General features: G+C 47.9%; 1 protein-coding gene across 1 annotated transcript in view; it reads right to left on the bottom strand.

Annotated features, from left to right (window-relative positions):
* Positions 1-2,386: 2,386 nt before the first annotated feature.
* The window catches only part of Frmpd3 (FERM and PDZ domain containing 3), a 69,593-nt gene continuing 58,075 nt past the window's right edge, over positions 2,387-13,904 (bottom strand). The window contains exons 13-14 of the mRNA XM_052171729.1: positions 7,165-7,989; positions 2,387-5,526 (exon numbers count right to left, since the gene is read on the bottom strand). Of these exons, the coding sequence (XP_052027689.1) occupies positions 2,387-5,526; positions 7,165-7,989 (3,965 nt within the window). The remainder of the gene's footprint in view (positions 5,527-7,164; positions 7,990-13,904) is intronic.

The raw sequence follows: 13,904 nt of genomic DNA, 5'->3' as shown, positions 1-13,904 counted from the left end.
TGGAATCCTGATGCTTCTATCCTATCTAAGTCAACCCCACCACCACTGCAAAATCTGTTAGAGACGGTTGCAGGGGATTCTCCATCCCAAAACATCAGAAGACCAGACTAACAGCTGGCTTCAGAACCGGTGCCCTAACTGCCAGACTCTCTGGTACACTAGGAATGGAACACCTTGTCCTTTTTTTCTAGCTTCAACCCTTTAATTTTGAGGTCACCGCTGTGGGGGCCAGGTAACCCAGAGGTCCCATAGCCAATAGAAACCGGTAAACATCTTACCCTACATGGCAGTTAGGTGTTTTCCAAGAGAAGCAAGGAGGATCCTCTGTGTGTCGGAGGGGCATGGGAGAAGTGGGGTTCTTAGCTCCCATCACTTAAGAGCCCCCATGTCCCAGGGGGTGAAGGCGCAGATGGAATAAAGGACTGCTACCAAGCAACAATTAAAGACACAAGGACATCCAAAGAAAGGCACTTCAAAGGCTTATCGGGAGAGTACGATGAATAGATTTATTCATTCTTGTTTGAAAAACAAGACATAAATTAGTGTAATATATAATTTATATATTTATGTAGTATATATACTATATACAGACATTAGAAAATGTATCCTCTCCATGAGGCTGAGGGAGAGGTGAGTGGCAGCGATGAAATGACAACAGGCAGGGTCTGAGTGGCGAAGGTGTAGGATCAAGAAGTTGGGAGAAGAGGAAGACCATGCCAACGCTCTGAGGGCAGTGGTCGTGGGGGACTGGGTTCCCCACTGGCTGCATCTCTGGCCCATTAACCATCTTGGTCCTGGGGTAGGAGGGGCAAGGAAGGGTGGGCTGGCTTCTGTAGAAGGACACGCCTTCTCCTTGCTGGGAGACCTTGCCACTCAGGAGGCTCTATTGCGCTAGGATCACCAAGGCTAGGCAGGGGCTTCGCACAGTGTACATCTTATAAAACTCACATAAGAACGACAGATTTCACACGGGCTTCTCACACAGTGATGGAAAAGAGACCAACTCTGGCTGGGAGGGCGTGGGAAACAAGCAGCTATGGAGGAGAGGACGAGAAGCAATCTATACAGAAGAAACATTGGCTTTCTTTGTTCCCTACAATGGGATAACTGTAGGAACTCCGTGTCTTCACTCCCAGAAGGGCTGGGGAGGAGGGGTGGTGATGGCGGCAGCGGCGGCAGCGGCGGCAGCGGTGGCAGCGGTGGCAGCGGTGACAGTGGTGGTGGTGGTGGTGGTGGTGGTAGCAGCGGCAATACATGAGTGTCAAGGAGGATGCTAAACAGTGTGAATTCCCTTCCAGATGGTTCCAGAGAGGGAGAGAGAGGTACAGGACTGCACCGGGTAAGGCGCTCAGCTTCTTTTCTTAGAGAGACAAATCCACAGGGTCAATACACAGCCAAAAGCATATACTCAGGATTAACATATCACGCTAGCTTCCAGAAGTTTAAGATATAGTCATCAACACCCCACCCCTCCCCCCTCCCCCCCACCCCCCATCCCAATCCATAGCTACATCAAACTCCTAAGGACAGTCTATCTGGTAGAGATGTTGAGAGGAGCCCACGCCTCTGGCAACAGCTCCTGCACAGGGCTGGACTGAGCCGCGCAGGCTCTGATACCTGCGCTGGGTCTTCCCAGAGCAGACATTTTTACCAGGTACCTTACCCAAAACAAGCGAAGTGATCTCAGAGGCTTGCTCCCTAGTGGACTGAGCTACCCTGCCCATCAGTGGCGGGCAGGGCACTTTGGGGATGGCTGGTGTGGAGCTACTGAACCTGGGGGCCGAGGGCTCCCAAGGCTGCCAACCGGTTGAGCCAGCCACTGACAGCCGGACATGGCTGTATTCTGCGCATATCCAACCTGGGCACTGGCCCTTGAGGTGGTGGCTCCTGCCGAGTACAAGGGAGCCCATGGTGGGTGGGCGCATCTGGAATGAGCGCCCTCTCTCTCATTGGCTTGGCGCTGTCTGTCGCCTAGCCTACCGCTACTACCACTGACTGCCCTCCTTGGGGCAGCAGATGCTGGGAGGAGCTAGAGGTCTTGGCTCCCCCCTCCGGTGCCCATCTCAGAGCAGGAGGTGAACTTGATGTCACCTATCAGCCCCAGAGAAGAGATAGATAAAATACAGCTCTGTGGTGGGCGTAATGGCAAGGGACCTTTGTCCTCACAGTGACGCCCAGAGGCCAGGGAAGGGTGAGGATCCTCACCCAGGGCAGCAGCTAAGCCTGCAGCCCTTAATAGAGAGCCCAGTCTAGGGAGTTAGCCTTGGAGACTGAGAGGCTCTTGGACCCTGACTGGCCCAGCAGAAACACACACTCAATCACGAGATACGAAGCTCAAACTTGGGGCCGTGGGTGGGGAGGGGACAATCGTGGGCAAGTGCCTGCCCTACTTAATAAAGGTTTTTAAGGAGCGGGTGAATGTGCTCATAACAGTCGATGATGGGGAGCCCGGTGAATGCCCTGTGGCTGCTGGCAGCGGTGGTGGCGGCAGCGGTTGCTGCTGCTGCAGCTGTTGTTGCTGCTGCAGCTGTTGTTGCTGCTGCAGCTGTTGCTGTTGTTGCTGCTGCAGCTGTTGCTGTTGTTGTTGCTGCTGCTGCTGGTTAAGGTTCCGGGCTGTGGATTCCTCCGCGGCGCGCAGCAGGAAGGTGTAATTCCTCACGACCTCTTCTACTTTGGCCAGCAGCTCCTGGCGCTGGGCCTCAGAGCGCACAATGAACACGAGTCGCACGAAGGTCTCGATGAGGCTGCTCAGCACCTGGAAGCTGCCAGTGATGGCGGCCAGCATGTGAGTTGGACTCTTGTCCACATTGGCTACCCGGCGGCAGGAGGCCCGGAGCTCCTTGAACTTGAGAGCTAGCTCAAGCTTGTACTCAGAAATCTGAGAGACGTAGGGCTTGGGAGCACGGGCCTCGGGGCTGGCCACACACTGCCGCAAGACGGTTAGCAGCTCATTGGTGTCCAGACGGGCAGCCAGGAAGCCGTCAGGGAGGCCATAGGCGTGGGCCCGCAGGGCATTGATCTTAGCCAGGCTCCCCTCAAAGGTGGATACCCGAAGGTCGATCTCCTGGGTGTGGGGGGCCTCGGGGCTGCTGCTGCAGGTGGCGGCATCCAGTACCTGCAGGGTTCTGCTCACCACAGGCACCACCTGCTCATCCAACTTCATGCCAGGCAGAATCTTCATGGGGATTGAATAGGAGAGCTCATCTTTGCCGTCGCTGGCATCGTCGGCCATGTCGCACTTGCGGTAGTAGAAGCAGTAGCGGATGGAACAGCATTTGCTGCTTTCGCTGTCTTCATCCAGATCAGCCGGCCTCCGGTATACCTCCTCTGGCAGGGAAAACACAGCCGTTTGCCTGGGGCCTTTGCTCTCAGGGGCCACTTGGACGTAGGAGGGCTCTCCTAGAGTCGGTGACTCTGCACACTTGCCTTTGGGACCCAAACCTAGTGGAAGGCCTGACTCTATCTCCTTGACCTCTCTAGGCAGCATTCCCAGGGGTGGGTGTGGGTAGACATCTGAGGTCAGCGAGACCGTGTCCCCCTGGTCCAGCTCAGTGATACTGTAGCGGCGCATCAGTTTCCTGTAGTTGGGATCTCCCAAACACTCACCCCCTGAGGCACACGTGGTCAGGCACGAAACCCCACTTTCAGGGTCTGACCGGCACTCACGGGACTCCAGACTGGTGGAGCGGATACGTTGGATGTTGATGGGACTATTAAGGCTCAAGCCTGGGCCAGCCTCTGGCTGCCTCTGGGTAGGGGGGACCCTCTCCCTCTCCCGGAAGCCAGGCGCTGGGGTCTGGGCAGCCTGTGGCCGTCCCCCTCGGCAGATCCGCTTGCAGTCACAGCTGCGTCTCTGCTCACGAGACATGCCAGGTCCCTGTTGCACAGGGCTACTGCGTAGCTGGCAGCTGCAGCGGCCAGGTGCTGGAGGTTGCAGGTACTCTGTGCCTGGAAGTTCCCCCTGGCTTGGTGGCTTTAGAAGTTCCTCAAGGAACTCCAATTCATACTGCTTTACCTTCTGCAGCTGAGCCTGCCGCTCATCTGTCTCTTTCTTCTGGCGGGTAGGGAAGGTGGCAGAAAATAAGTTGCGAAGTCTGAAAGGCCCTCGGGATGACTTGGGCTTGGTGGAGCCTTCCGAGGCCGAGTGGGCTCCATCCAGGGTTGTTTCAAGCTTTCTAGAGGGCATGGTGCTAACCTGCCGGCTGGTGGCCAGAGGCCTCAGGGGGCTCTGGCTTCTAGGTTGGCAGCTGGGGCTCTGGCCTCTGGCCTGGCTGCTGGGGCTTGGCCCACGGGGCAGGCAGCTAGGGCTGTGGCTTCGGGGCTGGTAGCTAGGGCTGTGGCTTCGGGGCTGGCAGCTTGGGCTCTGCAGAGCCATGGGGTAGCCAGCCCGGGGAATCAGGCTGCTCTCTTCAAGCTTGCTGCTTTTGGCTAAGCTCTCCAGCTGCCCTTTCTCCCCCTGGCCAGAGACCATGCTCGGCTTGTTCAGGGGAAGTTTAGCACCCTCTGGCCCACCCTTGCCTGCCACCTCCCCAGTCGCTTGCTTTCCCATGGAGTCTCGATTCACTCTGGATAGATAGCTCTTAGGAGGGAAGCTTTGAACAGGAAACCTGTCCTCCGGTGGGGAAAGGTGGAGGTTGTCAGCCCTGCTGCTGCCTGTGGATGCTCGAGGGCTGGCAGAGACCTCGGGGCCCAGCTGCTGCTGAGAATTCCGCGTGCTCTCTGGAGCACCAGGGCTCATTTTAAACTTCAGATTCTTGCTGGCACCGCTGCCCATCAGGCTAACCTCTGGCCTGGCCATGGTGAGCTCAGGCCTCCCCATGCTAGCCTCTAGCCTTCTCTCCCCCCTGTTGGAGGGTGTGGCCGAGGCTGTACCAGGAGTGGCTAGACTCTTACTGTGGACCACCTGCTGGAGGGCAGCTGAGATTATGGCTGGGGTCACATTGCCTTTTGGGTCCAGGATAAGCTTAGGGCTCAGCCTGACCTCCTTGGGTAGGTTTTCTCTAAGCTCTGAGACCTGCTCTTCACCGAGAGATGGTGTGGCTGACCTCAGTGACATCTCTAGGCCGGCCCTACTGTGACTTGGCCCTCTGTCCTCAGGAACTGGAGGAAGCAGGCTCAGATTTTTCTGCTCACTAAGCTGTGGGGACAGTGCGGGGTGTACAGCCAAGGAGTATGTTCTGTCTCCCTGCACCTGGGCTTCTGACTGAGGTATCTTTCTCCGAGCGCCAGTGGGGGCAGGACTCTGGCCAGTGACAGCTGGCTGGAGGGATGGGTTGGGATCTGGGGGCCCCAGAGCATACGGGGCAGTGAGAACAGCCTGGGCTGCACAGCTCTGAATCCTGAAGGGCAGGTCCTTTCGGGCCAGAAGGCTGTCCTTGTTGAGGTGCTGGGCCAGGAAGTAGGTGGTGTTTTGGTGCTGCTTCATGGCCGACATCATCTCTGACATATCTGTGAGCTCTGATGAGTTGGTTTCATGGCCTGAGTCCAGTGATGACTCAGGAGTGATTGTGGCCAGCACAATCAGACCTAGAAGAACAAGGATGAGGCTTGTGAGGACATCGAGGCCGGTTTTCCAACCGGACCTAGAGTGTTCATGGAGAAATGTTAGGTAGCAGCAGTATTTCAAGCTGGGCAAAAGTGGTCAAGCCTGAGAAAACTCTACGCCTGAAGAGGAGAAGCCAAGAAGAGCACACAAAGAGGAACAAGATGGGAGAAGGGCATGGGAAAGGTTGGAGTCCTAAAGAGGAATACCGAAAAGGAAGAGCTGGGTGGCTTGGTGGGAAATGAACATGCAAACCATCATGCCAATCAACACCATTTTTATATTCAACGGCTAGGAAATTTCTGTTAATTGTCTTGAAGAGAGCTGGCAAAAAGAGGTGCTCTTCTGTTCCGCCTCATCTGGCCAGGCCTGGCTACAGTCCTTGCAGCTGAGGCTATTCAGCTGAGCCTCTCCTCTGGCAGCCACGTGGGCCTTGGACCTGAAAAACGATCAGTTTTGGAGCACCAGATGATGAGGGAAGACAGATGGCAGCCTGGGTTGGGGGCAAACATGCGGGGGTTGCCCATGATAAGGCATCCCTTATGTATAGCAAAGACGGCCTTCCTTTGATCCCAGTCCCTTTTCCTGCTCTGTCTATCCTTGACCCTGACTCACATGCTTGCGAATATTCCTTGTGCTTCTTTATTGATTTTGTCATTCTTGTTGCTATGTGTGTATGTGTGTGTGCTTTTCAGAAAATGGATTTGCATGCCTCTATAATAGAAAACAGCAAGCATATTGCATGGCTCTATTAATTACTAAATATCAGGAAGTTACTGATTACTGAGTTCTCGCTGTGTGTGAGGTAGTGCTTAAGTATTTTGTCTGAGTGATGTCATTTAATCTTCATGCTGTGTGATGCGATTACTGTTACAGGACCAGTTTTGGATGACAACAGCGACCCACAGAAGTGAATGTCTTGCCATGAGTTGCACTGCCTGTGAGCGAAAGAATGTGGCGCATCTGCCCAAGAGTTTATGTGGGGCTGGTGAGATGGCTCAGGAGTTAAGAACACTGGCTGCTCTTCCAGAAGTCCTGAGTTCAATTCCCAGCAACCACATGGTGGCTCATGACACCTATAAAAGGATTTATTGCTCTCTTCTGGAATGCAGGTGTATATGCAGACAACACTCATATATAAATACACTTATAAACATACACATGTACATATACATTTTATATTCTCAGATAGCCTACCCAGCCCTGAGTAGAAGATGGTTCTTGGCTGCTTTGATCACAGGTCACTTTGGAAGTTAGTTGGCCTTTTGGAGGATGCTGATATTCTTTGTCTATTTTCTGTGTCGTGTTTATGTTCCTGTTCCTCAATCCTGACCTTGATTTATAGCTGTTATGGCCCCAGTCCTTGGATTTCATCAACAAGAACTGTCCAGAGATATAGAATCATGAGGAATAGAGCTCTAACTAGAGCCAGATCACTTCTTTGCTCCATAGTTTAGTCCCCCCACCCCCACCTACTGTGAACTATTGCTGCCCATTTATTGCCTTTGATATATATACCAGTCACTTAAACAACTGCTTGAAAAGAAGCAGTGCCGCCTTGTGGCCATTCCTGGACAAGAAGAAGGAAGAGGGTAAGAGGAAGGAGGAATGGGCTAAATTACCTGCAGTCTGTGGCGGTGGTGGGTGGGGTCCATCCTCTGAAGCAGCCAGGGCTTCCAGTGCCTGCAGAGTAGACACGAGAGCATCATCCAGCTCCTGGGCGTGGTCTCGCACTGTCCGAGTCTGTACACTGTCAATCAGCGTTACAGGAATCTCATCATACAGGAGTCCACGCAGGTGACGCCCTTGCTCCTGACTCTGAACAGCTCTGCGCTTGGGATCATCCTCATCAGAGCTGTTGTCTCGGAACCCAGGGGGTGGGGCAGCGATGGCAGGCAACAGAGAAGTTGTCTCATCTTCCTCTTCCTCCTCTTCCTCACTTCCGGGTGGTGGGAGGGACATTAAGTCTACCATGTTGTCCCGTGAGGAGGAACCAGGCCTCCCACCTTTTCGAGGCCCCATTTGCTCCTGGAGTTTGACTTTGCAAGAGTCACAGTAGAAATTCAGAGCTTCAGCCCCGAGGGAATTGTCCAAAGTATAGGACCTGGCTCTGCTGGCACAAGGCTCATGGTCTAGGCTGGCTGCATCAAAGTCATCCGGGATCACCTCGTAACCTTGGCCAGAGCTTTTGGATGTGGGGTCAGATTTGGTCCGGGGCCTGGTTTCTTCAAAGAAGATTAGGTTCTCGTTGACATCCGTCCTACTTTCTTGCTCCTTCCTTTGTTCCCGCATATGAAGGTAGCAGAAGCTGACAAGCTCAGAGTCGGCAGGCGGGGTCGTGCATCGGCTCGACTTCCTAGGGCTGGTGCCCACGCTGCCCACATAACTACTCTCCTTTTTTCCCAGGTGGCCCCCAGTGACAGGGCGGTGGCTACTGTGCATGTGATCTAAACCCAAAAAGAGAATGCACAGATGAGCCTGCTGCGGACGATTGTAGCAAAGCCCCAGTGTGACTGGGTGACAGATACCAAGAGAGAGCTTTGCCTTCGTGCTAGAAATTAGGGGCAGGGGAGCCGGCGGACCACTCCACTGCTGAGACTGAAAGCAGAGTGGATAACAGATGACGGCCAGAGATGCAAAAGCCTCATCACCTCTGAAAAGGGGAAAAGTCTGGTCTGATAATGTCAGGCACCACAGGATTTCCCCACAGATATGTCTGGTTTAAGAGTCATTGTCCCCACCCCTTTGTGAAGCTATACATACTGCCAGTACTCTGAAGCTGCTGTGTTACCTTGAGTCTCTTCTAGTCCAAGAAATTGATATGAGAAATCACTGTGTTTACTGAGAAGGTGTGAAACTGACGAGTAAATCTGAGCATGGCAGCTCACACTTAGAAGATTCATGGCGAAGGACTGCAATGTGTTTGAAGCCAGTCTAAGCTACGCCGCAGACTCCAGCCTGGGGCTATGGTTTGAGCCCTCGTTTCAAACAACAACAACAACAACAACAAAAACAAAACAAAAAACAAAAAACAAAAACACCCCAGACAAATGAAAATCAAAATTAAACAGACAAACCCCCAATCTGGCCAGCACAATTCCTGAGAGTTTGCATTTCCAAAATGCTTATTGCCAGGAGCCCAGAGATCCTAAAAGGATAGTTACCGACTGGTCAAATTTTAGGCATCTGAATTTGTAGTACAAGAGGTATGGTGGATGCGCTATATGGAATGAGCATGGGACCCGATTCTTATGATTCTTCAAAGCTTCCTACTGTCCTGTATCCATGTAAAGTCACTACAGGTGACAAAATGCTCTTATCAACAGCTCTTGATAGTAGATATGTACATCTGAGCCCTGTCCCCAGCAATTTTATCTCCAAGTGGCTTCCCTATCAGGCTGTTTGGGAGCTCATCTCGCATCATCTACGAGACTATATTCAGACAATGCCAGCTTGATGTGCTATTAGCAGACTGACAGACAAAAAGCCAGCACAAAGTTGAGCATACGGGCCTATGCCTGTAATGCCAGTTCTGGTGAACTGTAGACAGGATGATCAGGGGTTCAAGGTAGTTCTCAGCTATAAAGTGAGTTCAAAGCCAGTCTGGGATTCAAGTGACCCTGTCTCAAACAAACACAACAAACAAAATAACAAAATCAGCCATGATAAATTCCATATAATACCATTCTATTTTCACAAATCAGTGTTTGCAAAATAGTATCAGTATGTGGTCAGGTGTCAGTATTCCCATTTAGCAAAGGACGAAACAGACATAAATGGTTATATGATTTCCTTAAGGTCATATAGGTTGCACCTGGGATTGAGTCTAGGTTAGAGAAACTACAGATTTCATATAGTGAATCATCATGGTGGCCAAGATATTGGAAAACAAGACTTGAAATGCTTTCGAACTCCCATTTGACAAGGCCAAATCAATGTGTCAGTGTTACTTTTCACTAGCACTTACAGTTAGGACAAGAACACAGTACTGGCACCCAACAAGGGAGTTCCAGATGCATGATGTAAAAACCAGTCTGAATTGAAAGATGTCTATGCAATTCAACCTTAGTTAGAGCCTCAAGCATACCACTTTCTTGGAGACATAATCTTACCATTTTGCCCTGGCTAGTCTGGAATTCATAATGTAGGCTGAGCTGGTCATAAATTTGTGGTGATCCTCCTTTTCTAAGTGCTGGGGTTGCAAGTCTATAACACCACACCTGACTCTAATGCTGTACCTTTTTATTTGAGATAGGGTGTCTTATAGCTTAGGCTAGCCTCTAACTCACTATGTTTCTGAAACTGGCCTTGAACTCCTGGACCTCTTGCTTTTACCTCCCAGAATTTGACTGAGGCAGGAAGATCACCATGAACCAGAGGACAGACTAGCCTTGGCTACAGCAAGGCACTGTTTTCAAAGCAAAGAAAAAAAGAAAGAAGAGACAAGAATACATTTTATCTCAGGCTGGGACCAGTATTGTCTTAATAGAAGAAAGAAAGACAACACAATAAAACTACAGATCACTATCTTATGACTACAATGTCTATAATAAATACAGGTACAAAATCTTAACTAATCCTAACCCAGAAACCCATAAAAAGTATTCCATACTAATAATTACATATCAGTGGTGGATTTGCTACATTAATGCAAAGTTGCTTTGACATGAAAAATCATTCTAAAATTCTACTTTTATTCTACGTGTACGGGTGTTAGCCTGCATATGTGCCCATGTATCATTTGAGTGCCTGGTACCTATAGAGGTCAGAAGAGGATATTAGATCCCCTGGAACAGATGGTTGTGGGGTATCATATAGCTGCTGAGAATCAAACTTGGGTTCTCTAGAAGGATAGTCATGGTGCTCTTAATCACTGGCCAATCTCTGCAGCCCCAAAACAAATTATTATTATTATTATTACTATTATTTTGGTTTTTTGGATTTTGGTTTTATCAAGGCAGGATTTCTCTGTCTAGCCCTGGCTGTCCTGGAACTCACTCTGTAGACCAGGCTGGCCTCGAACTCAGAAATCCGCCTGTCTCTGTTTCCCAGAGTGCTGGGATTACAGGCATGCGCCACCACTGCCTGGCTCCCCAAATAAATTATTAATTCATGCAATAATAATAGATAATGTAATATATGATAATAGAGGATAAAATTTGCAAGTTCATCTCAATAGGCACAGAAACCATTTGAAAAAAAACCAGGAGCTTATTGTGATTAAAAACTCAACCAAATAAGGATACATGCTCCACTATGTTCATAGCAGCCCTATTTATAATAGCCAGAAGCTGGAAAGAACCCCGGTATCCCTCAACAGAAGAATGGATGCAAAAAATGTGGTACATATACACAATGGAGTACTATTCAGCCATTAGAAACAATGAATTCATGAAATTCTTAAGCAAATGGATGGAGCTGGAGAATATCATACTAAGTGAGGTAATCCAGTCTCAAAAGATCAATCATGGTATGCACTCACTAATAAGTGGATATTAGCCTTGAAAACTGGAATACCCAAAACATAATCCACACATCAAATGAGGTATAAGAAGAATGGAGGAGTGGCCCCTGGTTCTGGAAAGACTCAGTGTAGCAGTATAGGGCAAAACCAGAACAGGGAAGTGGGAAGGGGGTAGGTGGGAGAACAGGGGAAGGGAAGGGGGCTTATGTGACTTTCAGGGAGTGGGGGTCCAGAAAAGGGGAAATCATTTGAAATGTAAATAAAAAATATATCGAATAAAAAAAAAGAAAAATAAACTCAACCAATTGAATCAAAAAGGAAACTTCAACATGATAAATGTTATTGAAAAAGCCCCCACAGCTGGGCTTAGGATATAGATAGTAGGCAATTGCTTTGCATGTGTGAAACCCTAGGTCTGATTGCTGGCACCACATTAAAAAAAGAAAGAGAGAGGGGCTGGAAAGATAGCTTAGTGGTTAAGAGCTCTGCTCTTCCAGAGGTCCTGAGTTCAATTCCCAGCAACCACATGGTGGCTCACAACCATCTGTAATGTGATCTGATATCCTCTTCTGGTGTGTCTGAAGAGAGCAACAGTGTACTCACTTACATAAAATAAATAAATCTTTAACAACAAAAGCAAAGAGGAAAGAGAGTAAGAAATAAAATGTTTATGGCGACACATGGCCTGAAATCCCAGAAGTTGAGAGATGAGAGATAGAAGGATCAGGAGTTCAAGGTCATCCTGTTAACTTTAGCTATCTAGAGCAAGATCAAGGCCATTTTACTATAGATAAGACTCAGTTCTCAAATGAGGTAAATTAAATTACATTTTGTGGTGTTTGTGTGTGTGTGTTTGTGTGTATGTGTTTGAGATGGGGTCTTTCTACATGGCCCTGGCTGTCCTAGACCTCACTTAAATAGGTCAGACTGGCCTCAATCTCAAGAGATTTCCCCCTGCCTCTGCCTTTTAAATGCTGGGATTAAATGTATGAACACCTGGCATGGAAAACAATTTTTAAAAGTAAAATATGTAGAAGTGTTTGGTAAATTATTAAATATTACACATGACCAATATAACCACTGATATCACAAGGCCAGTGGAGGGGGGAAGAGGTTCTTGGGACTTTATAGGTGAGCAAAGAACTCAAGTTAGGAAATTTGGCCTAGGTTGTGGGGTAACTTCAGTGGAGGAAGATTTCACTTCTTTTGTGTTTGTTTTGGGACATGGTTTTGCGTAGCTCAGGCCAAGCATGAACTTGCTGTGTAGCAGAGGATGGCTTTGAACTCCTGGTTCTTCTGCTTCTATCTCGTAAGTATTGAGCTCATTGGCATACATGCCTACTTTTGCTTGGTTTAGGATTTCACTTATCTCTGACTCATAAACCCCTGTGTGTTTACTGTACCCCTCCATCATCCCAGAATTATTGATGATGATATTACTGTTGCCAGTTTGTCATTGTCCGTTATACTTTCTTTTGAGATGAGGTATCATTATCTAGCACTGGCTGGCCTGGACCTTGCTGTACAGGACCACATTGGCCTTGAATTCATGCAGATCTGCCTGCCTCTGCCTTCTGGGCGAAGGCATTAAAGTTGTATCCCACCATGTGGAACCTAAAACATACTGTTTATAAATCCACATCAGTAGAAGAAAATCCTTTTTGAACTCATGGTTCTGTGAAACTCTGAGCTCAAAAGTTCAGAGGATAATTAAATGATGTAATAGCCACAAAAAGAGTATCAAACACTAAATGCAATTTTAAAAAAGAAGAGCAAGACATATATACTGAATTCTGTAAAACATTTGAGAAATATATTAAAGATTCTATGTTCGTGGGCTAGCAGGCTTCATACTGCACACAACTTATGATGGCAATATTTCTCAAACTGATCTACTGGCTCAACATAATCCACATCAGAATCTCAGCTGACTTTGTGGAAAATTGGTAAGTCCATTATAAAATTCATGTAGAATCCCAAGTACCTAGAATAACTAAAATCCTGAATAGGAAGAAAAAAATGAAGATAATTCATGATTTCAAAGTTGGCTGCAAAGCAGTAGTAATAAAGATACTGTAGTATTGATATAAAGATAGGTGTATAGATCAATGCAATAGAATTAAATGTGCAATAATAAACTATCATGTTTATGGGTAAATGGTCCAACTTAAAATGGATTTGAATGGGTATTTCATGAAAGAAGATATACAAAAGGTCAATGAGCACATGAAAGATGTTCAATATCATTGGCCATTCATGAACTGTGAATAAACATCAGGAGTTGCTTCTTCTGACCACTATGATGGATGTAATAAGACAGGTAATAACAAATACTGATGAAGTTATACTTCTCGACAATTGATGGTAAGAATATAAAATGGTGGGGTCATTTTAGAAAATAGGCAGTTCCTCTACATAGATTCAACAGAGATATCATTTGACTGACTGCTCTACACCTAGGATTTTAATGAAAAGAAACTAAAATCCACAAAAATCTTCCCAAAATGGGACATGAATGTTTAACATCATTATTCATAATAAGATAAATGGTAAAAACAACCTAAACGTCTGTCAACAGATGGACTGATAAATAAAATATATTCTATACAGTAGCACATTATATAACAATTAAAAGGAACAATGTATTTCTATATGATATAAAATGAATGACCCTGGTATATTTTTTATAGTGTTGTGTTATTTGGTCATAATCATGATATAGAAGCCTTGTAAGAACTATATTGTCTTTCTGAATCATAAAAAGAAAGAGTGATATGCTCAGTCTAACTTGTTGCTGGGTGTTTTTTGGGGGTGGGTTGGGGCAGGATCTCATTTTGTAGCCTAGGCTGGTCTTGAACGTGTAATCCGCCTACATCAGCCTTCTAGGTGCTGTGATTA

The sequence above is a fragment of the Apodemus sylvaticus genome, chromosome X, assembly GCF_947179515.1.
Source record: "Apodemus sylvaticus chromosome X, mApoSyl1.1, whole genome shotgun sequence".
Lineage (NCBI taxonomy): Eukaryota > Metazoa > Chordata > Mammalia > Rodentia > Muridae > Apodemus > Apodemus sylvaticus.
This window is presented reverse-complemented; position numbering and strand designations above follow the sequence as displayed.